The sequence below is a fragment of the Barbus barbus genome (genome assembly GCF_936440315.1).
Source record: "Barbus barbus genome assembly, chromosome: 5".
Classification (NCBI taxonomy): domain Eukaryota; kingdom Metazoa; phylum Chordata; class Actinopteri; order Cypriniformes; family Cyprinidae; genus Barbus; species Barbus barbus.
The window spans coordinates 24,980,519-25,007,045 of NC_136733.1; the positions used below are offsets into that span (position 1 = coordinate 24,980,519).

At 39.9% G+C, this 26,527-nt stretch overlaps 1 protein-coding gene across 12 annotated transcripts; it reads left to right on the forward strand.

Annotated features, from left to right (window-relative positions):
- The first annotated feature begins 624 nt into the window (after positions 1 to 624).
- LOC306870472 (ataxin-2-like) lies at positions 625 to 26,429 on the forward strand. Of its 12 annotated transcripts, none has more exons than XM_079417773.1 (25): positions 625 to 1,147; positions 3,014 to 3,047; positions 3,274 to 3,333; positions 4,557 to 4,628; positions 4,767 to 4,917; positions 6,658 to 6,672; positions 12,873 to 12,997; positions 13,156 to 13,247; positions 13,356 to 13,544; positions 14,232 to 14,398; positions 15,243 to 15,458; positions 16,691 to 16,873; positions 16,956 to 17,135; positions 17,256 to 17,363; positions 18,090 to 18,160; positions 18,237 to 18,583; positions 18,824 to 18,890; positions 19,884 to 20,024; positions 20,746 to 20,763; positions 21,363 to 21,435; positions 21,683 to 21,876; positions 23,528 to 23,654; positions 24,079 to 24,458; positions 24,540 to 24,714; positions 25,747 to 26,429. In XM_079417773.1, exons 1-25 carry the CDS (start codon positions 1,029 to 1,031, stop codon positions 25,773 to 25,775), a joined length of 3,333 nt encoding a protein of 1,110 aa, XP_079273899.1. In that variant the 5' UTR covers positions 625 to 1,028; the 3' UTR covers positions 25,776 to 26,429. The 12 variants fall into 12 exon arrangements, with proteins under 12 accessions (XP_079273899.1, XP_079273907.1, XP_079273903.1 ...); XM_079417781.1 differs by having other exon boundaries at positions 23,528 to 23,630; XM_079417777.1 differs by having other exon boundaries at positions 21,363 to 21,429.
- Positions 26,430 to 26,527: the final 98 nt, after the last annotated feature.

The following is a 26,527-nucleotide window of genomic DNA, read 5'->3' on the forward strand; positions in this document are numbered from 1 at the left end:
CCCTATCAAATGTATCATCATTTTTTTTATTTGTGTGGTTCCTCACAAAATGTACGAAAGTGAACTCAACCCAGTTTCCCCAAATGCTGCCAACCAATAAGGAATGTATAACCACTCGTTTAAAATGAGTGAATAAATATATTTCTCAAAACTTTATTTTACTACAAGCTTAGAGAAAAGAAACAAAAAAGGAAAATAATTCTGGAGAACCATACGGATTGGGTTTCATAAGGATAACAATGTATTTTAACCACTGCTTAGACTTCTAAAGACAAACAAAATGCAGATTAAAACAATTAAACAAATAAAATGATCAGAATAACTGCGCATAGTGCTTGAGGAATTTAACAGTATACATTACACCACAGTCACCTGGCCTACTAGTGTCAAAGCACGAGCGTTCAAAGTAATCCGTGCATTTGCTGAAAATAGTGCGCTCCACATAAGAGCAGCGTTCACCAAAACCGACATTTATTCATTTTTATTATCAACTAATTAACGTATCACGTTCCAGGCATATTTACAGTTAGTACTGATGATCATTTCTCTTTAGAACAAAAAAAAAAAAAAAAAAACGTCAAAAGGAGTACACACATTCCTGGGATGTGTACATATCCTTCCGCCACTTTTTGTGGCTTTTCAGACTGTTTAGGTCTATCGGTCAGTGCTGAAGCCCCGCGTGAACTGTGTATATCACTGAAAATATCGCACTTAAAATAACAAAAAGGCGAAATTACCGGGTTGTATTTTTTTTGTTGACATTTAAAACATATGGATGATCCGCGCTCTGGTTTTAAAACGGGCTAAATTGTCTCTGTTTAGGAGGAATTAAATCTGCAGAGCTAGCTGAAGTAGCAGGCAGCGTTAGTGGAGACTTGAATAACTGGAGGAGTAGCTTTACACGCTGCTGTCACTAGATCAACTGTCAGCTAACGCGTCAAATAGCATAGTCTGCACTCGTCCGCGGTGAAAAACGTTTTCTCAAACAGACAGAAAACTCTGCTCAAGCTGTCGTTTATGGGATCACCATGTCCATGAAGCCGCAGGCCGGTGGTAATCGCAAACCCGGCGGAAGCAACAGCGGAGCCGCTGCGGCCTCCGGTACCGGGGGAGCAGGAGGAGGCGTCGGACGCCAGAACATAGGAAGGTGAGAACCGAATCTGCAACATAACGGGGTTTTAATTTGGAGGACGGGCGAGCGTGAACCTACCGGGGGATGCGGCATGCCTGCACTTGTGTCGTAGTTTAAAAACGCAGGTTGTGAAGTTGCAGTGGTCGGGATTGAGCGCAAGTAGGCCGATATAGGCTAAGTTCACGGGACAGATTCACACGTTAATGGGCACAAAGCCATCGCGGTTATAAAATAACAACGGATAGCGGACAATATGTTCGTGAATATTTGAGAGGGGCGGGTTGTCTGCTGTGGTGAACACGTTCAGGATGAATGTCTTTTTGCCGGTGAAATAGCAGCTATGACTATAACGGCTTTGCCCCACAAGACATGCATTTTATCGTGTCTGATTGTATTATGGGATTGAATGGGTTTCACATTTGAGCAGCTTTAAAAGAAATGATTCGCAAGCCATAAAATGAGAGTAGCAGCAGTGATATAATTCATCATAGTGTTGTTAGCTAGCTAACTAGCCAACGTTTATTTGCTTACTCTTTACTATCTGTCGCTCTTATCCGCATGCCAGTCTAGTTTGATCATTTAGGAATAGCTGAAAATACAACCAGGAGCTCCTTAGAAGATAATCACATAATTTCTGCATCATTTGCCTTTGACTTGTGTCATACCCAACAAAATGCAAAGGTGGCTACTGGCTACAGATACGCCATCTTTTTGCTTTTATCTTTCTACATCTGTCTAACGTTTAAGGACCGTCAGCTGACTTTTAAATCGTTCTGAGGGCCTGTGAATCGGCATTATGGGAATTCATCATCCCAAATGAGAGGTCACATGTTAGTTCTCTCTATGTCACTATTGAGAATGGCATTAACCCAGCTTCCGTTTTTGGTTTTCTTTCTTTTCGTTAACTCGAGGACACCGGTCAGAATTGCGTCTTTCCCGGTACTGTCCGTTTCACGGCTGGAATTATTTGTCAGGTCGCCTGCGTTTCCGATGAAAGGCGGTGCGCGCTCACAAAGTCAGACCACTGTGTCAACCTTGACGTTTCCAAGAGGTTGCGTGTATTAAGTCCGTCCTTGCGAGATGACATTTGTGTAAGTGTGTTCCTTCAGAGCACGTTGTGATACACTAATAATATTGATAGGATTTTTAGTGAGCTATAGACGTTCTACAGCTTGAGAAGCAGAGAGGCCTTTATTGGCATCACATAGTTACACTGCATGGTGAAAAAATGCCTGTCTTGTTTACACGGAACAAGAGTATTATGACTTGTAGAAACTGTGGGAATCGTGAGTGGTGCAGTGAAGCCTTACACCGCCTGTAATGCAGCATTTGATTTGTACTTTGGCTGCTGAAAAGGGGCTGTCATTCACAGCTTTTATTCTCCAATTTATTTTAATGGCCTTGAAGCACTTGATAGTTTGTACCTAGATCATGTGTGCACTGAACTCATTCTTGTTACACATTAGAGACCTCATTGGTATTTCATCCAACATGTGTAGATGAACACTTTATAATTTAGGAGCTCTCATTCTTGCATGTTTGAGGTATAATGTTGTCATTGGCTATGAATCCCGTCCTTTCAGCGAAATGCTGATTTTTCCTAAGCCTGTTGTTTGGGAACTCCACAAGCGCTTCTTTGCACAATGAAATGCATGAAGCATATGATTATCTGTCACTCTCTTGTCATTGCATCTCTGGGAGTATGCCAGTGCATGTGCAATCGACAGCTCCATCGGTATCACATAAATTATTGTTCCTGGTAAAAAGGGTTTTTGACTCTGCAAACAGTGTATACAGCATGTCAAACATTTCCATGTATCCATTTGATTATAAATGATCTCTTATCAAGCTTATCAATCGTTCTGTTTCCTCTCTTCCCAGAGGACGCAACAATGCCAAAGGACCCTCCACTACAGTGAGTATCTTTTATTTCAGTTTCTCTTATTTATTCATAACATTGATTTTCTAAATTGACTTGCATTTAAAATTTCTCCATTTCAAGCTGAGTGAGAAAATGAGAAAAAGTCGCCTGCTGAATATCAGCACATTGAAAACCGCTCAACCAATTAAACTGAATTCAGTTAAATAATGCTTTACCACAGCCCAAAATAATGTTTTTTCTTTTTTCAATTATTTTTAAGGTGGCCTTCAGTGGAGTTTATGCAAACATGAGGATGGTTCATTTTTTGACCTCAGTTGTGGTGAGTCCATATGCACAAGATTGAAAAAATGTTTGTTTTTTCATATTGCAGCTAGGGGTGTGCGATATTGACAAAAAATATTTATTCGATATTTTCTTGGATTTTATCGAAAACGATAATTAGACAATATTTTATTAATGTGTTATTGTGCTGGTGTCTTGGACTACCTTGGACTGCTGACTCCTAAAGTTTTTGATACTCTTCATATTCTGTGTGGTGGTCAGTTGACACTGATAGAAATTAATCTTTTCCAAAAAGTTTCCAATAAAATAGATTTTTACCTTTTATGGATATTTTTACCTTTATAAAGCCATTTTTCTAAAGGTGTGCATTATCTTTTAAATCAACGGCTTACATTTAATCAGTGAATTAGAATAATAAGACTGAAGTGGAATAATAAGACTGAAGCATCTGAAGTGGCATTTAGATGTATTTACACACTACTGTTTAGTGCAGAACATGAATGAATTTGACCGGCAATTGCAAATGCATAAATAAAGTTTTGATATATTAAACATTAAATGCTGAATACTGTTATTTGAAATTATTTGAATAATAAAAAGAAACTTTAAATGTGAAGTTAAAACCGCCAGCAGGTGATGACTCACTTATTTTAACTGTTAATAAGTGAGTCATTGCGACTGAATCGAATAATTTAATTGGTTGATTCATTTAGGAACGAAACACTGACGCAAAACAGCATTGTGGCTGTGTTTGGAATTACTTTTGTTGTCGAAATAGAACAAAAACAGGCAATATGGTGTCTAAAACGCAAGTCTCTTAATTAACTTCTTAACTGTTGTAAAAAAAATAAAAATAAAAAATATTAGGGCCTACGTTTGTAATGGTAATTTTTGGAGAAAGAAACGGCACTCTTTGTGTGATATTGATTAATTATGCATTTTTTGTCCCCATATCTTGAATTTTGTGATCATTCTACTGTAAATGTATTTTATTAGACAATCATGCAGTGAAAGAACACTCGCACTAATCTAGACTTCACTTAATGTTTGCGTGCACTCTGTTGGGGTGTTTTGAATATTTTTTGCAAAATACTCGATAATGTCAAATTACGCATCGTTAAAACAACAATCACGATATTATCGCAGATGATATATATCGCACACCCCTAATTGCAGCGATTTATATTTTTTGTTTTTATTTAATCATTCTCTTTACCAAAATAAAACCAACACAATTTGGTTTTGTGCTTCACTCAACAGGGTACCAAATGTGAACTTAAAGTTAAAAATGGGCTGATCTATGAAGGAGTTTTTAAGACCTATGGCCCAGAGGTGAGGAGAGGAATTTCTGTGGCTGTAATCTCAAACATTTAAATCACTGGGCTGCAAAAAAAATATATTCACTTTTATTCTACATCTATGCACATATGACATTTTCTCCCTATATGATTTTGTTCTGTGCATTTGCAGTGTGATATTGTCCTGGATGCTGCACACAGGAAGAGTGTAGAACCTAATGTGGGCCCTCGCCGTGAGGATATTGTGGAGAGCATCATCTTCAAGTCTTCAGATGTAGTGGTAGTTCATTTCAAAGATGTGGACCTCAACTATGCCAAGAAAGGTGAGACCTTTGTCAAAGAAATGTTTGTCCTTGCTTCTTTAGTGGTTCCTTTACAGGTACAGTGCCGTGTATGTATGAACTGCCGAAAGCAATTAATCTATGAACACAAATAGCAGGAAAACTGATCCATTTACTGACATCACAGGGTCAAGTACATAATTCTACGCATTGCAAAGTGTGATTTAAAATTATGCTTTGAGTTGGCATCAACCATCACAATAGATTTTTCAAGATGTAAAGTCAAGACATTTTTTTTATTGCTAAAACTAGAGCCATCTGTTATATTTTACTGCAGATGGGGTGTTGTGTATTTAGAAGACTGCAGTATATGCATTTTATAAAACACTGATATGATTAGACTGTGGTTGGCAATTAAAAAGAAAACATTTTACTTGCACCATGTGTTGTATTAGCCAGTGGATAAGTACAAAGAACAGAACAAATATGCTTATGCAATTCTTTCTCTGTGAGCTCCTGACTATTATATGGTAATTTGGATTAAATAATCCTGTAATGTACAACCCACTAGTTATATCCCATGATTGCCAAATTTCCCGCATTACTATACTCCAACTAATTATATGTAAGTGTGAACTCGTGAAATTATGTGTGAAATTATTAGAGTGCTTTTCCCAAATATCAGCAGGATTGCAAATGTGATACTGATTTTATATAACAGTTCAGTAAACACTAAATTAAAATTGTTAGTTTTAAGCATGTTATTGTAATAATCTGCATTTTGATCGAATCCGTTTAATTTGATTACCCATTCATAAAAAGTCACTTGCTTGATCATGTTGAATAAATTAGCCAAACAAATGCTGAGTGAGAGAATGACTCTCAACTCACTCATTAAGACAGTAACTTGCCACCACCTACTCGTACCTACAGTACTATGATTAAAAATGCATTCAGTGTAAATGCATGCAAAAAACACTCGGCAAAATATTCTCTAATTTTATCGCTGTAAACCAAATCTTTGAAAATACTTTTTTTTTTTTCCTATAGTATGCCCCTAGTATATGGTATTCCTTTTTATTTATTTAGATCTTAAAAATTTATAAGCTTATATACTTATTTAAAAAAAGCCTTAAATTTGAAGTTTTTTAAAATTGCAAGTTTTTTGATGCATGGAATAAAATCTTAACCAAAACCATAAATTTAATCTGTGATGTGCATGTAAATGTGGTCAGTGTTATGAAATCAGATCTGTGAGCTTTGCAGTGTCAGTGCAGACCATGAAAAACATTCTTATGGACAGTGCCTGCTGTAGTCCTGCAATTATGTTTCATTACTGCTGAATAAGATGTTTATTTTATAAAAGTTCAAAGTGTGGTGTTAGGAGAGGGGATGACATTTTGATGGATCAAAGACATTGCAAATCACTCATAAAATATGTATAATGCTACTACATACATTAGGCATGCAAAACGTACTTTTGAATGAAGTTATCATTCCAGACATACTCCTGTGTGGTAGCTTTTTATCCTTTTGTTGAAAAATGTATTTGTTAAAAGCGGCTTTTTTAAATGACATTTTCAACTTGCATTAACTTTGAAGTGTATATTTATATATATATATATTCTCTCTACTGCTCCTTCTATACAATCTACAATCCAACCCTGTCTGCCTGTCTCTATCACTGTAGATGCAAAAAATGCATTAGTTGAACCTGGTCAATGACTTTATTAAACTGACCCATTTTTTTTATTCTGTCTCTTTCCTCTTAAATGGGTGTAGTCTCATCAGATGCAGGTAATGCAACTCATCCTCTTCTTTTACCAGCCTATTTTTTTTATGTAAAACCATTTCAGTTGCTTGCGGCATTCTTTGAGTAGGTGAATAGTGCATGACTTGCAGGCATTTTGGCACAGAGATGCTTTTGTTATTGTAACACTGATGCAGCCCCTAAGTCAGAGGATGTTGTTTTTGCATTATCCTCACAAAAGAAGCACACGGTATCAGCTTCTAAAGTGCTCTTTTTGTTCTACATAGATTAGCCAGTTATATGAATGTTTGATATGACTACATTAATGCTATTTCTTTAAGAATGTTTCTGAGTCTCCTAATCAACTCTTTTTGTTAAGTACCTACAAATAAAAAAAATGCACACATTTCAGACTTAAATTAGAGGTAGCATTTAGAGAAGGTTTGTGTTGTACAGTTCTTCACTTCAAATGGCACACATGCAAGAATGAACAGCTAGTTCATATAAAGATGAAATGGCATTTGCCATCATCATACCAAAAGCTAAACAAGCAACACACAAGTGCCAAACCCACTCAAAGCTGGCTGCAAGTAGCTACTGTAACTGTATTTTGATTGTCATTACATAATTATCCTGATAATGTTATATTAGAGGCCCGTTTCATTTCATGAGTGTCACAATATTGCTTAATTTAAATAAATCCTGGAGGGAGATCATAATTTTTCAGGTTGTGATTTCATTTTGATTTGTTTGCATGGTTTTTCTCCTTTTCTTTTATAAAATCTAATTTAATGAAAGCATGAAGTTCAGTGCAAGACAGTTAATATCAATAATTCAAATCATGCAGCCATAAACTCTTATCTAATTGGCATTGTTTTTCATACAACAGCATTTGAAATCAGTGAAATGAAATGAGTTCTCTTTCAAGCATACGCTTCTGTGTCTCACTATGGGATACGCCCCTTCCGCGTATTCCTCAGAAGCCCAATTCCATTACGCCAGCCCCAATTGGCTGGCAGACATGACGTCAGGGAGTGGCTCCTTCCCCTTGGTATAAAAGGGGCGACGCAACATCATTGCGACATTCAAAAACCTCTTCACGCGTCGCACGAGAAGCCTACCCAACTCGGATAGCCATCAACTAGTCTCCACGTTGTTTGCTGGCTTATCATTTTGGTACTGGGCTTATAGTCGATTTGTTGGCCACCACGCCGCTTTCGCCTACCCCTCAATCAGCACTCCAGCTCATTGTTAGGGTCATTAATTCAATACCGCAACTATGGCAACACTCACTGCTGTGTGTGTGTGCGCATGTTGGATGGGTTAAATGCAGAGCACGAATTCCGAGTATGGGTCACCATACTTGGCTGAATTTCACTTCACTATGGCTGCAGCAATGCCGACTACCGTAGCTTGCGATCCGCGGCTTTGCTCATGCGGGAACAAGATCTCATGCAAAAATGCACACCAGGTCTGCTCTGCATGTCTTGGGTTGAAACATGCCCAAATAGCGATCGAAAATCCTGGCTCCTGTGAGCACTGCGTGCGTTTCACCATGAAGAGCCTCCGTTGCAGGTTAGCACGCCAAGCTAGCTTGTCTGTCCAGGATCCCCAAGTCAGCTACCCCCGCTCCGGTTTCCCCCCCTCAGGTATCCATTCCTGTGGAGCTTCCCACCACGGCAGCTCTATCGTGGGGTGAACAACTGGATGTAGGCGCCCTTCTGGCCGGTGTCCTCAGTACGGACGAGGAGGAGGGGCACGTTTGAATTTGAGGAAGAGGAGCAATCGGATTTCCTTCTCTCTGAAGAGGAGGAAGATTGAGGATTCCCCTTTCCTTTCCTCTGCGCAACTGGCACAACCCCTCTCTATGGTGGGGTCCACAGAGGAGGTGGGTGGCGCACTATCCTCTCCGCTTCTTAGTGTGGATCTGCAAGACGTGTGTAAACGCGCTGCGGAGAAACTCAAAATTCTGTGGCCGACCGTAGTAGCTCAGACTGCAAAGTCGCACAATGAGGGTAAGAGGCTGCCGAGAGCTAAATGGGCAGCGAGACAACTCCTTCCAATCTTTCCAGAGCTTGTGGAAGAGGTTTCTGTCACCTGGAAGGACAATCCTTTTACTAGTAAAATGCCCATGCAGGGGGGATCTGCGCTCGACGTGGAGGGTATGGAGAAGGAGGGCCTTCTTCGCATGCCCCCCATGGAGCCTTTAGTCACCATGCATCTGCATCCAAAGCGCACGGCGTCTGCGAACCCGACACTACCATTACGAAGTGTATTACATTACATTACACTTACAAAGCGGTCGCTCTCTCAGTCCGGCCATGAATGTCTTCTCTCTATTGACCGCATACCAGGCGGATCTACAAGACGAGGTGTCTGTCTCACCAAGTCAGACACAGTGGGAAGAAATCTGTGTAGTCACCGATGTCTCGCTCCATCTTCAGAGATGTGCCGTTCAGGTTGCGGGCAAGGCCATGGTTACAATGGTCATTCAGTAGAGAGGACGCTGGCTTAATCTGGCTAATCTCTCCGACAGAGAAAAGGAAGTCATTTTAGATGCACCGGTCGTCACAGCGCTGACACGGCGAAAACAGCTGTTGCCGGCTTCTGATCAGCCCAGCCAATAAGGTAGGACTGCTAATAGCTCAAGACGAAACTAACACTTTGCACAATCACACAGGCTCGTTCTCAGCTGAGGCGCAAATTATTCTAATTACCAGTAAGTGCAATCAACAGAGAAAACAACGAAAATGCAGAGTAGAAATAGGTAGGAAACGAACTATTCCTTCCTAGTAGCAAGTAAATTATTTAAACAACAGAACTGCAACCAAGTTATTCAAAACACTTACGCGAGCTGTCGTCCGTCTCTTCTGGTGACTAATTGGCTTTCCCATTTATGAGAGAGTTTCAACGCTGGGTAGTCTCTCTGAGACTGGACCCGTTAAGGCACTCCCAGAGGAGAGTGTGAGTGACGTCAGCGGCAGTCTTGACACTGCGTAATTGGCGGCGCCCATGTTTCTGGTGCAAGGGGTACCTATGGGCGTCGTCCAGGCCCAGAAGGTCATAACGATGGACGTGTAGTTGTCTGGCTGGGGAGGGCATTCACGAGGGCTGGGCAGTGAACGGGAGATGGGGTCCCCATCTGAGCCACTGTCACACAAAGTATTTGGAAATGCTGGCCATCTTTCTAACGTTGAAGCATTTTCTTCCTTTTCTCGAAAGGACATCATGTTCTTGTGATAACGGACAACACTACAGTTGTGGCCTACATAAACAGACAGGGACTCCCCTTACACACGTTGGCACACTAACTCCACAGCCATATCACCCTGCAGCCCAATACCGGTTGCCCACTGAAGCTAAGCAGGGTTGAGCCTGGTCAGTACCTGGATGGGAGACCTCCTCGGAAAACTAGGTTGCTGTTGGAAGAGGTGTTAGTGAGGCCAGCAGGGGGTGCTCACACTGCGGTCTGTGTGGGTCCTAACACCCCAGTATAGTGACGGGGACGCTATACTGTCAAAAAGCACCGTCTTTCGGATGAGACGTTAAACCGAGGTCCTGACTCTCTGTGGTCATTAAAAATCCCAGGGTGTCTTTCGAAAAGAGTAGAGGTTTGACCTCGGCATCCTGGCCAAATTTCCCCATTGGTCTCTGACCATCATGGCCTCCTAATCATCCCCTTACACTGATTGGCTTCATCACTCTGTCTCCTCTCCACCAGTAAGCTGGTGTGTGGTGGGCGTTCTGGCGCACTATGGCTGCCGTCGCATCATCCAGGTGGATGCTGCACACTGGTAGTGGACGAGGAGACACCACCCCTCACAATGTAGAGCGCTTTGAGTGCTTAGAAAAGCAGAAAAGCGCTATATAAATGTAATGAATTATTATTATTATTATTATTATTATTATTAACTGATTTTGTGGAGCAATGCTAGTCTTTTATCCCTGAGAGCGACGCACGTACAAGGGATCATGAACAGGGGTTCAGATCTGCTGTGCAGGGGAAATCCCCTTTATGGAGAGTGGAAGCTGAACACGGAAGTGGTCGGTCAAATTTGGATCATATACGGTAGAACGAGAGTGAATCTGTTCTCGATGCAGGACAATACTCAATGCCCTCTGTTCTTCTCTCTGAAGCATCAGAGCACGCCTCTGGGAATAGATGCACTGGCGCACGAGTGGCCTCACACTCTCCTTTACGTGTTCCCACCGATAGCGTAATATCCCCAGCCCTTCACAGAATGAGGGAGGAGGGATTGAAAGTGATACTCGTAGCTCTGCGGTGGCCAGGGAAATATTGGCTGGCAGAGATCATACATATACTGTACGCAGAGCCATAGTCCCTGCCGCTGCACAGAGATATGCTGTCACAGGCAGGGGGGAGATTTTTCATCCTCATCCAGAATGCCTGGCAGTGTGGGCCTGACCAGTGAGTGGTTAAATATGAATGCGGCTGGTCTGCCAGACAGTGTCATCAGAACTATAAAGAATTCTAGGGCCCTGTCCACTCAGTCACTCTATGAATGTAAATGGGGCGTGTTTGAGCGTTGGTGCGCGGCTAGACACGTAATCCCCTTTAAGTGTTCGGTGGTAGTTATTCTATCTTTTCTGCAGGATCAGACAGATCAGGGTAAAGCGTTCTCAACCATAAAGGTGTTTTTGTCCGCAATATCTGCTTGCCGTGTAGGTTTTGATAACAAAACTGTTGGGCAGCACCCTTTGGTATCTACATGGAGCGAACTAAAGGGTTCATAGAGAGTGATCAGCTGTTTGTGTCTTGGGCGAAGCCATGTACGGGAAAACCGATTACTAAACAGCATTTATCCCACTGGATAGTGGAGGCAATTTCTCTTGCATATTCCAGTAAGGGTCTTACGCCTCCATATGGTTTACGCTCTCACTCAACGAGAGGAATGTCTATGTCATAAGTAAAGGTCATAAGTATAAGTCTATGTCAAACGCTCGCACGTGCTGTATTGAGCATTGAATCTTGAGTGTTGTCTTAACCAGCCCTATAGTAGTTTCTTTAGTTGGCAGGAGATATTGAGACAGGCTATCTGGCAATACGGGAGTTAGGATATCCCATAGTGAGACACCGAAACGTATGCTTGAAAGAGAACAATAGGTTACTTGCGTAACCTCGGTTCTCTGATAGCATTAAGTGAGGTGTCTCACCAGAACACCCTCCTTGCTGTGTGAAGCGAGGAAGAGGTGTGCTTGTTTTAAATGTCATAATGACGTTGCATCGCCCCTTTTGTACCAAAGGGAGGGAGCGACTCCCTGACGCAACGTCATGTCTGCCAGCCAATTGGGGCTGGCGTAATTGAATTGGGCTTCTGAGGAATACGCGGAAGGGGCGTATCCCATAGTGAGACACCTCACTTAATGCTATCAGAGAACCGGGGTTACGCAAGTAACCTATTGTTTTATGAAATGACTCTTAATTTATAAATTCTTCGAAATTACTGATTAAAATGCAAGGAATATCACTTTCCAATTAGTGTTTCTGTTCAAAGTTTATTTTGTAGTGTTAAGGTGCAGTAGCATTAGTAAAATTCACTGAAATGTTTGCAGGCAAAAATGTCTATTGTTAGTAATGTAACAATGTATGAAGCACAGTGAACTCAGAAGTTACTTTCAAACCAAGCAGCTTTCTGTTGGTCAGTGTGGCAAATACATGGGGAACCCACGGGAAAGTCTTTTGCCCTCATGCAAAATTCTGAATTGTGTGGATTTCTATTGAAATTAATGGGTTTTGCCTGTGAAAATTCAGAAAATGTGACCGCACCTTTGGTTTAAGCATCAGGATTTAATTAACTATTAGCAATGACTTTACTCTAAAGGGAGCAATGTTTTCTATCTTGCTTTGAGAGAGGAATCACTCATTTGTTTTCTGGTTATTGTACAACAGCTTAACTCCTCAACGAGAAAATGAACAGGATTTCAGAAAGAATTTCAGCTCCGCCTTTTTTTCTGAAAACATGGCCTTTGAAATGTGTTTGTAATGCAGTGAGCTCAGAATCAAGATTGTTGTCTTGTCTAAATGTGAGATCCTTACACCTGCACCACCATTTGTGTTCATTTAGAAATCATCACCCGTTTTCCATTTCATTATGTTCCCCATATCTTAAATTTGTTTTAATTTCTGTTTTATGTTCCTTCCATAAGCATTTGTGTGCTTATGCATCACCATGATACAAGTGATATGAATCCTGTTGTTTGCCTTGTGTGTTGGTGTGCGGTGAAGACAACTTCACAGACAGTGCAGTAAGTGCCCGTCTGAATGGAGAGCACAAAGAGAAGGATCTGGAACCCTGGGATGGAGGGGAGCAGCACATCTCAGGCAGCATGGAATCTCTTGACACTGATCTGGTGAGAACAATCAACAAATCAGGCTTGGCATATAATGTTGGATTATTTTTTGGATTATTTAAGTATCATAAGCAGTAACAATGCTGAGATATTTAAAGCTGTTACAAGAGGTATGAGGTGAAACAGTAATCACATTTTTGAAACTGTCTCTCCTTCAGTCAAATGGTTGGGATCCTGATGAGATGTTTAAATACAATGAGGAGACATACGGTGTGAAGTCCACCTATGACAGCAGCTTGTCCTCATACACGTAAGTCCTCTCATTTGTGCTATAAATCACCTCTGATGATTATGTCCATTTGTATAAATACTAGGTATGTGTTGTATCTGAAGTTGTCTTTTTTCCTTTTGTTTCTAGGGTTCCTTTGGAGCGAGACAACTCTGAGGAGTTCCTCAAGCGGGAGGCTCGTGCATCACAGCTGGCAGAGGAGATCGAAGCCAGTGCCACTTACAAGGCCCGCGTGGCTCTGGAAAATGACGAACGCTCTGAGGAAGAGAAATATACTGCTGTGGTTCGTGGAGAGAGGGAGCTTCACAGCCTCAACAGGTTAAAGCGATTTTATTGCTGATTTAAAATGTTACTTAAATGTGAGTTTGGTAAGCAGTTTTTGAGTTTCCTGTATTTATCCATTCATGTAGATAGGAGTAGGTCTGCATGCCTAAAATAGCTGCTTGGAGGCATTGCAAATATGGCTACCATGTATACTTTGATTCATGTAATCACTTTGATTAACTTCAAAGGCTATGCTCAGATTGAAATATATTTACATATCCCAGAAGAATACAAAAACTATTGCTGGTTTTAAATGGCACTTTGTTGCATGTTATTTCATCTGCCCAAGTTTTGCACAACAGTTATATTTCTTTCCATGGTCTGGATCAATGTTTGCAAATTTATTGTTGTTCTGCAAAGTTTTGCTGACAAAATTGAGTCATTTCAATAGGAAACCACACAAATGGGAACTTTGCTTCAGGGCAAAAGATATCCCCTTGAGGAAAAAATGTTGCCCCATGTTGACCAACAGAAGGCTGCTTAGTGTGAAAGTGATGTCTGTGTGAGCTGTGCTTCATCCACTATTGACAATGGAAAAATGAATGACCTTTGCTAATGTGACCACACCTTTACAACAGTTATTAGTTGGTGGTAGAATGTATTTATTTTTTCAGTTTGAAGAGTATTGCTCAATTAGTTGAATTTCAATGCCGAGTTTTCCTCTTCTGTTTACTTCAACAGGGAGAACAAATACATTCCCCCTAGTCAGAGGAACCGAGAACCAGGGATGTCATGGGGAGCTGGTCGTCAAAACTCACCCAGACTGGTACAGTGCAGCCCTGGGCCACCCGCACCTAGATCTGGACCTCATGACTACAACGCAATGGATCAGCGTGTGGTCAATGGAGGTATAAGATGACTTTGTTTGTACCTTTACTTATTTTGGGTCATGTTGGGTATCTAAAACAACTAGTGTCTAGTGTTGTGGTACCTTTTTACACAATCAAGTTTACTAATGCACATAAACAAACTGTATGTTTGGTTATGCAGTTTTGAAGCCTTGAAATATTATCGGTGGTGGTTACCAGCACAGCTAGACAAGCAATGTGCTGATATTATTTGATAGATGTCTCAGTTTTCCCTGGTGTCGCTTTTATTGGAATCATTTCTTGTCAGTCCCTGAAACAGAACTCAATTGCCACTTAAAATACTAGAAATTAGAACAGGCAAAAAAAAAAAAAAAGAATCTATTCCCTTGGCTTATGTTATCTATTAATCTATTGTTCTCTCCTTCACTAACAATCAATCTACCAAATCATCTCTCTGGCTTTCAGTCCTTTCATGATAAAAGGATTTGGGCAAGGGAGTACTGCAGGCCAAGACTGCTGCTGTTCCAAGAGAATCTGATTGATCTTTCCAAAATGTTCTTTCTTTGAAGTCCTGTTTCCCAGTGTTTTATGTTTCACTGCCTTAGAATTAACCAAAGAAATCTCAACATGTGACTTTCTTTTTCTTTGGTGTCTTCTCATTCCTTCTCAACTCATTTCTTCCCAATACTCTTCCATTACATCTCTCTGGACCTTTTCTCCTCGCTAGTGTTAGTGTTCGTATCTAAACTGCTCATTCTGTAAGGCCTTCAAACTTTTCTGTTTTCCTATTCAATTTACATGCTCATTTGTTTCCCGTCCTTCACTCTCTTGCTCAAATGTAGTTTTTCTTTCCTCTCATTTCGACTCATTTCATCTCTATCAGGTGCACACCCTTGGCCCTCGCGCTGCCCATCACCCTCCTCTCGCCCTCCATCCCGTTACCAGTCAGGCCCCACCAACTCTCTCCCGCCCCGGGCGGCCACGCCCACCCGACCTCCTTCCAGACCCCCATCCAGGCCCTCTCGGCCCCTGTCTCACCCCTCTGCTCATGGCTCTACAGGGCCCCTGTCCACCATGCCCAAACGCCTGTCCTCAGAAGGTATCAGAAATTCCAGACCGAGCAGCCATTTTGTTGTGGCACCACTGCTTAGGTTCAAGTTTTGCAATCCAAATGCCTGAATTAAGGCTGCCACTAACAGCTGTGGGACTTTCCTGGTGTTTAATAAAATGACTCACTCCTCTTCTTGTTCTATTTTCTATTGCTATCCCTGTTTTTATGCATGATTTAAGTGAATTTGGGGCACGTTTGACTCACTCATTTTCTGCGGTGTGTTTGTAAGTGTTGGCGTTATGTTTTGGCCATGGGGACACCACTGGCAATGCCCAAGTGTTTCTTTCCATGGCTGACATTGGCTTGACATTCATTGTGTTCTCACACATCAAATGAGAAACTGTCACAGCCTCTTCAGTTCAAATGTATTTCAGGTAGATTGATTAGAATTAACATTCTTATCCGAGAAAGGCATATGACATGCGGAGGAAAAAGTGTGGCAACAACAAACTAAGAAGTTGTTTCCATGACTTATTAATTTGTGGCTACAGTGTACTAATTTTTGCTTCATTTTAGTTAACACGAGGCCACGTTGTACTAATTCATTCTTTCATGTTAATTTTTAGTTAAAGCATGGACACATTTTGCGAAGTAGTTTCCCAATTTTAATTTGGTTCAATCATGACCACTTTGTATTAATTGGTTTCTTTTTGTTTTTGTTAAATCGTGACTAAACTGTATTAATTTGTTTCCATGTTTTAGTTCAATCATGGCAACAATTTACTATTTTTTTTTCCCCCTGCTTCAATTTAAAACAAGGCAACAAATTATGACCACAATTTAACCTAAACAAAGGAATGAATTAGTAGAAAGGTCACAATTAATAAAATGTAAGAACAAAGTCTTACTTTATGGTCACAGCATTTATTTTATTTATTCTTTTTCTTCTGCATGTGATGTTTGGTACTCCGTACATGACAGTTATTGAAATGAATGACTTGCTCGAATTTGCTTAAAACTACATTTTCTGGTATGTGTCATAGTGTGTCCAAAGGCATATTTAAACTACAAACTACTGTTATGCATAGTTATGAGTGTGTTTGTTTGTTTTTTCTAGTCTTTTTCCCCCCAGTTTTTGCTTCATATTTGGTATATTGAATGTCGCATACACAGCAACTGCTTTTGGAGAGAAGCTACACACTACACATTGGTGAGAGATGCCCTAAAGGGTGAGTGTTTCTTCCTTCAAAGCTCACTCATTCCTGTGTTTGTGAATGCAGGTCCTCCAAGAATGTCTCCCAAGTCACAGCGTACTCCTAGACCTCATAGAATGACCTCTTGTCGGGGCGGGGGGCCTCCTCCGCCTGATTATATGTCCCAAGGTGCATCGGTGGAGGTTTCCGGTCCCCCTTCTACTCGCAACAGTCCTTCTGGGGGAACCTGGTCATCTGTTGTCAGCGGTGGTTAGTAGATTACAAATCAGTACCCAGATTTCAGTTTCATTTAGAATGACTTGCTGACTAATTTTTTCCACTTCCTCTTTAGCGCACAGACCTCGATCACCTCGACAAAATAGCATTGGCGGAGGTGCTCCAAGCCCCTCCTGCTTGTCTTCCCCTCAGGGTGGTACAGTGCCAGTAGATTCTGCGACAGCTTCCACAACAGCGACGTCACCCACAGCAGCCAATCCGGCCACCAACCTGGAAGCATCTCAAATTGAAGAGGGTAAGGACGTCCCTTACACAATATGCGCCGTTTTAAGACCTGTTTAATAATATGTGCTATGAATTTCCTCTGTACCAGATCTCACAACAGACCTGTTTTTTGTTCATTTTTTTTAAATAGCCAAAGAATCAAGAGTACTAGAGATGAGACAAAATTCTCCCAATGCCAACAAGGAGAATGTGAAACCTATTGAAGCTTCTGCAAGCATCGCTCGATCCATCGGAAAGGGTGTGTACCTGTGAAGATGTCATGCTGTTTATCATGTATAACCAGCCATTTTTCATCTGAATTTTAGAGCTTTTGCTTAAGCTGTATTTGTGACATGCGATTTTTGCTGTGTTGACAAAGCAAGAAAGCAGAAATTGCCAGTTGCCAGTATGAATTAGGGATTTGGTTTCTAAGAATTAATTTTCTTGTGCAGAATTGCTGACACCATAAATATAGATAGAGCGGGAAATGACTTTTTCATTTCATCTTAAATCATACACAAACTGCCATACAAATGTAGGTACAGCATATGCATCAAAGTAGGGCTGATCCAATATTTTATTTTCATTCTTTGAATTCCCAATAATTTTTCCTGTATCTATAAAACTAGTGTTTTCTCTTGTTTTTCCACTCAAATAAAAGTTTAGGGAGGCGAAGAGCGAGTTTGTAACCGTAACTGTACAAAAGCATACAAAAAAGAACTTGCTGTTGATTGCAACTTTCTGCAGACTGCAGTGTCTAACACTTGGAGTGTCTCATTTTTGCCTGTCATTTCTACAACGTTATTTTGTGTGACAGTAGCACTGTAGCTAATGTGTGCTTGATTAGTATATAATATCAATATTTTATATTTTAAATACCACTTTTATCTCCACTATGGTATATTGCAAAACTACTGCATCAAAACTGAAAAATCAAATGAAATTATGTAATTTTGTTTTTAATGTGCTTTTTTGATCTTCCTAGGACCTCCCAGCATGGCTCCAGACCAGAGGAAACAAATAGATAATTTAAAGAAATTCAGTGTAGATTTTAGGGTAAGTTTTATTTCTTTCCCATTATGCGTGTTTCATAACTGTATTTTCATTTATTGAAGCCCTGCATCATTTATAGTTGCAGTCTAGCTCAAATACAGATTCAGTTTTTGAGCCCAGTGTGCCCAAGACTCCACGGGACCTCGTAGAAAAGCCAAAGGATCAAGCAGCTGAGAAGAGCACAGTAGATTCAACAGGACCCAAAGTCCCCATGGAGTCCGCCATTAGTGAAGAAACCTCCACTGCTGCGAGCGTCGCCCCAACAGGAAGTAAATCTGCTACACCTTCGCTTTCTCCTTCCTCTGTTGTACCTGAGCAGAAACGAGGGCCTGATGTGACGTCTCAGGGCGTTCAAACCACCTCGCCTCTGGCCAATGCTGCTGAAAAAAACAAGGATGAGAAGGAGAAGAATGACCCTGTAGCAGAGTGAGTCAGCAGAAGAACATGGAAAAGCTCTAGCATTATCAGTGTGAATCTCTTACAGAATTTGTCAAAATGATAAATTAATTTTCTTAAAAAGATCAAAGTCTTTCTCAGTAAAATGATCCTTATCAGATGTTATTCAAAACCAGATTGCATTGTCAGGAATGTGTTTATTCCTCTGAGGAATATTCTTGTCGTATTGTGAATAAAACAACATTGATTTATTGTTTATGCACGTTTTAGGAGTGTTAGAAAATCTACTCTCAATCCCAATGCCAAGGAGTTCAACCCAAGGGTATTTTGCTCCCCTGTAAGTAAATTTTTTTTCCCAAAAATTAAAATAAGTTTTCTGAGAAAATGTGTTGTACCTTAAAGGAATAGTTTACCCAAAAGTGAAAATTGTCATTTTCTCACCCTCAAATTGTTCCAAACCTGTATGAATTTCTTCTGTTGAACATAGAAGATATTTTGAATAATGGGGACCAGCAACTATTTGGTTACATTCTTCAGAATCATGTTCAACAGAAGAAAGAAACTCATACAGGTTTAGAACAACTTGAGGGTGAGGAAATTATGGCAGAATTTAAAGGTGACATATCATGAAAATCTGACACTTCCAGGTTTTAAGTGCTATAATCAGGTCCCTGGTGCATCTACCAAATAATAAAATGTGAAAAAGATTAACCCAGTAACTGTTTTGATTAGCCTTTTTTCTGCAAGAGTCTTAAAAAACGAACGCGTCTGATTTCACTCCCCTTAGTGACGTTGTAAAGGGATCTCATTATAAATAATATTACCGCCCCTTAATCTGTAAATTTCCACCCATAGCGCCGTCAAGCGACAACGGTGTACCAGTTCTAATGCCACAATGAAAGTTTGAGCAAAACATGCTAACTGTTCTTCCTTTGGCTGCACAGACGAGCACAGAACACTATTTAGAGTCCAAGCCTCAGAGGAGACAACAGAGCAGTGGTTTTACTGATTTATTTACTGTATATTGCTGCTGCCACACAGATCTAAAATAAACATGCAATTTATTTCCCAACTGTTTACCTTCACAGAAATAACTGACTGTTTTTGTAACTCGTGTATTTTTTACGTAAACTGATACTTGTATTACATATTGTAAAAAGGGGCATAATATCTCTCCTTTAAATGTTTGGGTGAAATGTCCCTTTAAGCTTTCTTCAAGTTGTTTTGTTTTTCCATTAGGTTTTCTGGAAGATGGCAAACAAAAATAGTATGGAAATGGAAATGTTTATATATTTATCTAACTTTTATTTTATTCGAACCCTTTCCTCAGCCTAAACCAGCAACAACCCCCACTCAAACCCGGCCCCAGGGTCAGCCCAGCCCTTCCATAGTAGTGCAGCAGCCCCCTACCGTCTATGGCCAGACCATGTTCCAGATGTACCCTCTGACGCCTGTCAGTCCTGGCGTTCAGGTGAGCTCCATTACATGAACCGTTCTGTTAGTGTAATCTCATTCGTTCTGTGCATGGAAGCCCACATCTATCCCAAAACATTTGTTCTTATTTTTATTCATGTGCCAAGATCCTTGATGTCCTGATTGCATTCATACTTCAGCCATCCCTTCTACATTTTCATTTGTCAGCTGCATTTCATCGGCATGCATATCCAGGACATGATTGCTTTCGTTCAGTGAGAAGGGCCAGTAGAGGCCTGTTCAGGCAGTCTGGTTTAAATAAAATGGCACAAATTCTGAATTCTGTGTTTTAAAAAAATCATAGGTGTGCATAGTTTATTTTACAGTATTGTGCAAAAATGTGGATCAAGAACATGATCATGTAAAAATTATTTGATTGGTAGCATGCTATAAACCTTTGGAAGGAGCTCATGGTTCGTCATCAGCCTGAGAAGTTACACCTCACTGATGTTTGATATTGTATTTGCTAATTTACTTTGCACTGACCAAAATAAAAGCTTTACTGTTATATATTGTGGTGTAGAGTGGAAAGATGCATTTCAGCACTTGCAAAACTCAAAAGCGTTAGTCTTTCTCTACAGCATCATTTAAAAAGCTTTTGTTTCATCTTTAATCACTCGCACGTTTTCTAGAAAATACATCTTATACTGAAAAAGCAAATGATTATCACACTAAAGACTCGTTCTTTTTCTTTTCCCTCTTTCCTCTCTCTCCATTAGAAAAGCATTATCTGGAAGGTTTGTGCAATTCTAAGCTTCTTTTTTTTTTCTACTGAAAACATGTATGATATTTTTATCTGCATAACTGACCAACAGTTGTTGGTTTGTCCATTTCTTACTGCAGCTTATCAGTTTTATTATTATTATATTTTAATACTGTTGTCAGTAAACTAATTTTTATAAGTTTACCTTGTCAACTAAAATTATCTGTTTTTTTTTTCTGTTAAATTAGTCAATTGTTTTTTTTTTTTTTTTACATTTTCCCTTTTTTTTTTTTTTTTGTTACGAGTATTGAAGCTTTGTTTGCATGAACACTTGACCAGAAAAATTTTATGTCATTGTGTATTCTTGCAGTAGAGGACAGAAGTTTGTTGGCACATCTTAAGTCATGTCTTTAAGAAACAGAACATGGGTTGAACATATTAATCCACAAACATTGAAAATGTTTACAAATAGCTTTTTCCCATGAGCTAAAAGAGAAAGTGTTACAAGTCAATTATAGTGGTAATCAACAGAATATAATACACAATAGTTTTAAGATATATTCAGCAAGTGTTCTTCAAGACTCAGAACATAGATGGAGCTCTGCATCTCAAGTTCTGCTCTTCATCCTTTAGCCTCCAGCCATGTACCATGTTCAGGTTCCTCATATGACCATGAGGCAGACCAAGCCCTACAGACCAGGTAAAGGTGAGAATGCTTCACTCTCAAGAGTGCATTTTATTTATTTATATATATATATATATATATATATATATATATATATACAGCTGCTTAAGGTTTTCGGTGTGAGGGAGTGCTATTGTGTATTGATTTTGTATAATATTTGCAGGGCTGTGCAGTTAGGAAATAAGATCTGTGCAAAATGATTTTTTTTTTCTCTCAAACAAGATCATGCCCATTTTATTCTGTCTTCTTTTGCTGTATCTGATTGCAGTCCCAAACATGCCACAGCAAAGACCAGACCAGCATCACCCCCCTGGCACGTCTACAATGATGCATCCAGCTACAGCTGCTGGGCCGCCCATTGTGGCACAGAGCCCAGCATACTCCACCCAATACTTCACTTGTAGCCCCCAGCAGTTTGCTAGCCAACCTCTGGTACAACAGATACCCCACTACCAGTCACAGGTACAGTGACTTTAGAGGTCTCATTTCTAATGAATAATTACTAAATAAAAAATTCCATGCATCCAAATATGCTTACCTCCCTACTTTTAAAGAAAAACAGTATGCAATATTGGTATGTCTAAATTCATAGTATAAAACTGTAGGCAAGTAGTTCCCGAATGACTTAATACTTATGCTAAGAATCTGTGTACATTCAGTGGACATTTTACTATACCATGAGGAAAAGGAGTCCACAGGAGAGGAGCCAGTGAAGCGACACAGCTAATGCCATAGATCACGACAAAGCCGACATGGCAGATGAAGTACGACTGGATTAAAAAAAAAGAAAAAGTTCAATGTACTGTTTTCACAGTCATGTAGTCGAGCAGTACCTAATCGGACAGTTAACGATTTTGGACAAAACTTCAGCATTTATAAATGTGGTGCCTGACAATCTTTATCCAGTATTTGTGAACATTATATTCCCATTCTTAGAACTACCGAAATGCTGAAAAGATACCAATATCAACAAACGACAGATGAAACTTTTTATAAGATCCATTAGGAATCTGATTCTTTTGCTTATAACATTGCTAATTTGCTATGGCTTGTTTGGATACTTTATCATTTTAAAGCTTTTTTTCCCCGTTATACAAGAGAAACATAGAACAAACAAGATGGGCTTTTTTTTACAGTAATACAAAAACGTTAGAATTATATCAGTACAATATGAGTATAATTATATAATATGACTTATGTATCCCATTTAATCAATTAATTTTCCAAATGTTTTGGATGTTTTTAATATAGCAGTTAGCTATGTTCAATGTAACATGAACATAAACAATTAACATATAACATTAACAAGAAAGGCACTGTCATTCACCATATACCATTCATTAAAAAATTTTATCATATGGATTTAATGTATTAAGTCCATTTTCTGCAAATAAAATAATCTTAAAAGTAAAGGTCCTTTTTACTGATATAATTTATAAATTAAGTCTTTCACTTCTCTTGTTTAAAGCCTGAAATTAGCACAATTTTCGGCTGTCCCAGATGAAAGAGAAGGGATCGTGAAACAATCATGGCGATTTCTGTGATCGCGGCTCCTAATCGGTGGTCCTGTGTGGTACAGTGAGAGAGGTTCAAAGAAGGCCATTGTCATTGTCTTGTGACCAGAGATAGCCTACGATCATTTTCTGACAGTGTCAGAAATACGAATTAGCCACCTTGTAGAATATGTACAAATTGCTGTGAGATCGGGCTCGAAATACAGCATGATCATTGCACATCGCTACGATCCACGTTTATTGACCAACCAATAAAAATGTGACATGAAATCACCGTGACATGGCACTAAAGCATAAAACGGCTCACCTCAAGCTCTTATGCCTTCCTCTTTTGCTGCTTCCACTTTTTTTCAGCACACACAAAAACTACAACTGCTAAAGTATAATTTATCATGCTCTTTTTGTTTACTACTAGTGCATGCTGATAACGTTTTATTCTTCTATAGTAACATGAGTTGTAGCCTACGAGTCAACAGGTGTCATCATTGTACGGTCTACACGCGTCGTAGCTAAATTTATTAGATCCATGTCGCACAGTGTGACATGCAATGATCTTATAGGATTGCTAAAATCATGCAGTGTGGGTTCCTGTGTTTCAGGCCCAGCATATGTTCAGTCCAATGATTCAGGGCAGTGCGAGGATGATCACCCCCCCTGGCCATGCTCAGCCCAGTCTGGTTTCTTCCTCCACCACTCAGTATGGTGAGCAGATGCATACTATGTATGGTAAGAACTCCCACCAGCACAAAGCCTAAACCTTGCCAGCCATTTAACCTCTTTACTATCATACAGTGCATCTGTGCTAATTTTACAATCACGTTTTATAGCTTCTGAGTAGCTCAATGCTACAGCAATTAATGATGGTATTTGTAATGAGTCACACATTGACTCAACAAAATAGCACCAATTTTTTCAGTTGATATTTCTTTTATGGTTTCTTTTTATTACATTTTTAATTGCAGTTATATTTATCATTATTTTTTGTTAATTTATATCTAACAATTTAAATGTTCTAAACCCATTCTAAAAAATAGACCTTTCTGAGCATGTTGCTTGTTTATTTTTATTTGGTAACGTTCATATTCATTGGATTTATTTGGCGTAAAATCAGTGATGCCATATTATAACTGCTTGTATTTCTGTGTTTCAGTGTCATCTACCCCTATTCCTCAGCAGTTTGCCCACCCAAGCTCTACCCTTCACCCTCATCCGCAGCACCCTCAGCCCTCTGCCACCCCGACAGGACAGCCGCAGCAGGGTACTCAGCATGGAGGCAGCCACCCGGCCCCCAGCCCCGTTCAGCATTCTCAGCACCAAGCGGCGGCTGCTGCAGCCCAGGCCATCCATATGGGAAACCCACCACAGCAGCAGATGTACTCTGCCCTGGCACCCACCCCGCCTTCCATGACCCCCGGCCCCAACCCTCAGTCTCCTCAAGCCAGTTTCCCCTCCGCTCAGCAGGCTGTCTACATCCACCCCCAGCAGGTGCAGCATGGGTATAACCATAACCATATGGCTCATATGCAGCAGGTTAGTGTTCGCGAGTGAGACACCAGGATTATAGAAATGCTAAGAAATACTTAAAAATATTCATTAATTTTGTCTCTAAAGGCGCACATGCAGTCAGGGATGGTGCCGCCACATCATGGCACTCCTTCCCACCCCCACACTATGATGTTGATGGCCACACAGGCTCCTGCTGGCCCCCAGCCTGCGCTGCCCCAGGGTACTCTCAACCCCATCCCTGTGTCCTCAGCCACACACTACTCCTACACTCTCACCCCTGGTAAGGGCCAGTCTCCGATCAACTCAACACATATATGAATCAGAAAGAGATTTATTACCAAGTATGCTTAAACACATTTGTGTGAATTTCTGACAGAAGAGCTTCCGATGAACAGAGACAACAGCAATACACAGATAGTAAAATTAAAAATAAAGATAAGATACATATATGTGAATATAGTATGCAAATATACAGTGGTGGCCAAAATGATTAGAACACTAGTATTTTCACCAGCTAAAAATGGTTTTAAGTAAGTTATTTCTGTCTTTTGCTGTAGTGTGTCAGTAGGAAATGTCAGTTTACATTTCCAAACATAATTGTAATAATCCAGTGAGAGATTTGTTTGCACAAGGAGTCTGAAAACAGCCAGTGCTCCGCACAGAGATCTGATTTCATCATCATCCAGTCTTTCTAGAATGACATGAAGAAACAGAACAAACTGAGACAGACTAAATCCAGAAGAACTGTGGCAACATCTCCAAGATGCTTCAAGAAACCTACCTGCAAAGCTACAGTACTGTTAAAAGTTTTATGCACTTGTGTAAAAATGCTGTAAAATGAGGATGCTGTCAAAAATAATGTCACAAATAGATTTTCTTTTTCAATTAACTTCTGTTAACTATATTAAATCAACATTTGGTGTGACCATCCTTTGCGTTTAAAGCAGCTTTTCCCTAGGTGCACTGTGTGCTTTGCAGGTAGGTTTCTTGAAGCATCTTGGAGATGTTGCCACAGTTCTACTGGGTTTATTTGTTGCCTGTATCTCACATATTCCTCGGTTTGGAAATAAGGCGGCGACTCCCACTTGAGTTTAATGTGTTTCAACAAGTGATTCTTAGAGACTTGTGTACTTCTATGTAATCTCAAAATCAACTTTTATTGTCTTTTGTATGAAAATATAGTGATTGGCCAGTTCTGTTTTGCCTATAATGTTTGTTGCTTACTGACCAGGGTTGTTAATTGTAAATGTGCTTTTTTTTTTTTTTTTCACTAAGTGGAGGTTATAATATACATCTTTGTGTTTTTGTTCAGTGCAAGGTCACCATCAGCAGCAGCTGTAGAGGATGAAGATCAAAGAACAGCAGTCGATTTGAGTGGCTCCTGATCTTCGCAGAGTCATCTGGCCCCACCTACCACTTACTGGCCAACAAAACTTTACCTGTCTCTAAACTCCCCTAAATGGCCACGAGAACCTCAATCATGCTGCTCTACTGCTACCTACCACCAGTGATTAAGAAACGCGTACAAGCAAAGATGTGGTGAACTCTGGCTTTTTTTTTTTTAAATACAAAAGAAAGATGAGAGTTTTAACGAGGAATCATTTTTCACGTTTCAGTGACACTAGAACTTTTGCAGTGGGTCCTAACAATAACAAAGCCCAGATGAGTGAGAAAACTGCATAAATAACTGGAACATTTCGTCTGCACCTTCTAAGTTAAAGATAATTCTTCCGTATATTGACAGTATTAACATTACTGTTAAATGCTGCTGCTATAGCTGTGCTTAAGACCTTGGGGTAAATCAACACCAACAAAGTGAAATGGTTCTAACCAAACTTAACACAAGAAACTTCCATTAATGAAGATGTTTGGCAAAACAAAAAGCAGATAAATTATTTATTAATTTAATCTGATGGCAAAACCCCATTAGACTTGACCGTTATAAAACTGTTAAGTTAAAATAACTTTTACTTTGTAGATAATATAAATGAATTTAAAAAATAAAATAAAAAAAGTTTTAAAAACTTTACACGTCTTGACTGTGTTTTTGTTACTTCACTTGACAACGAAGACACTACTGTAGTTTAAATGTT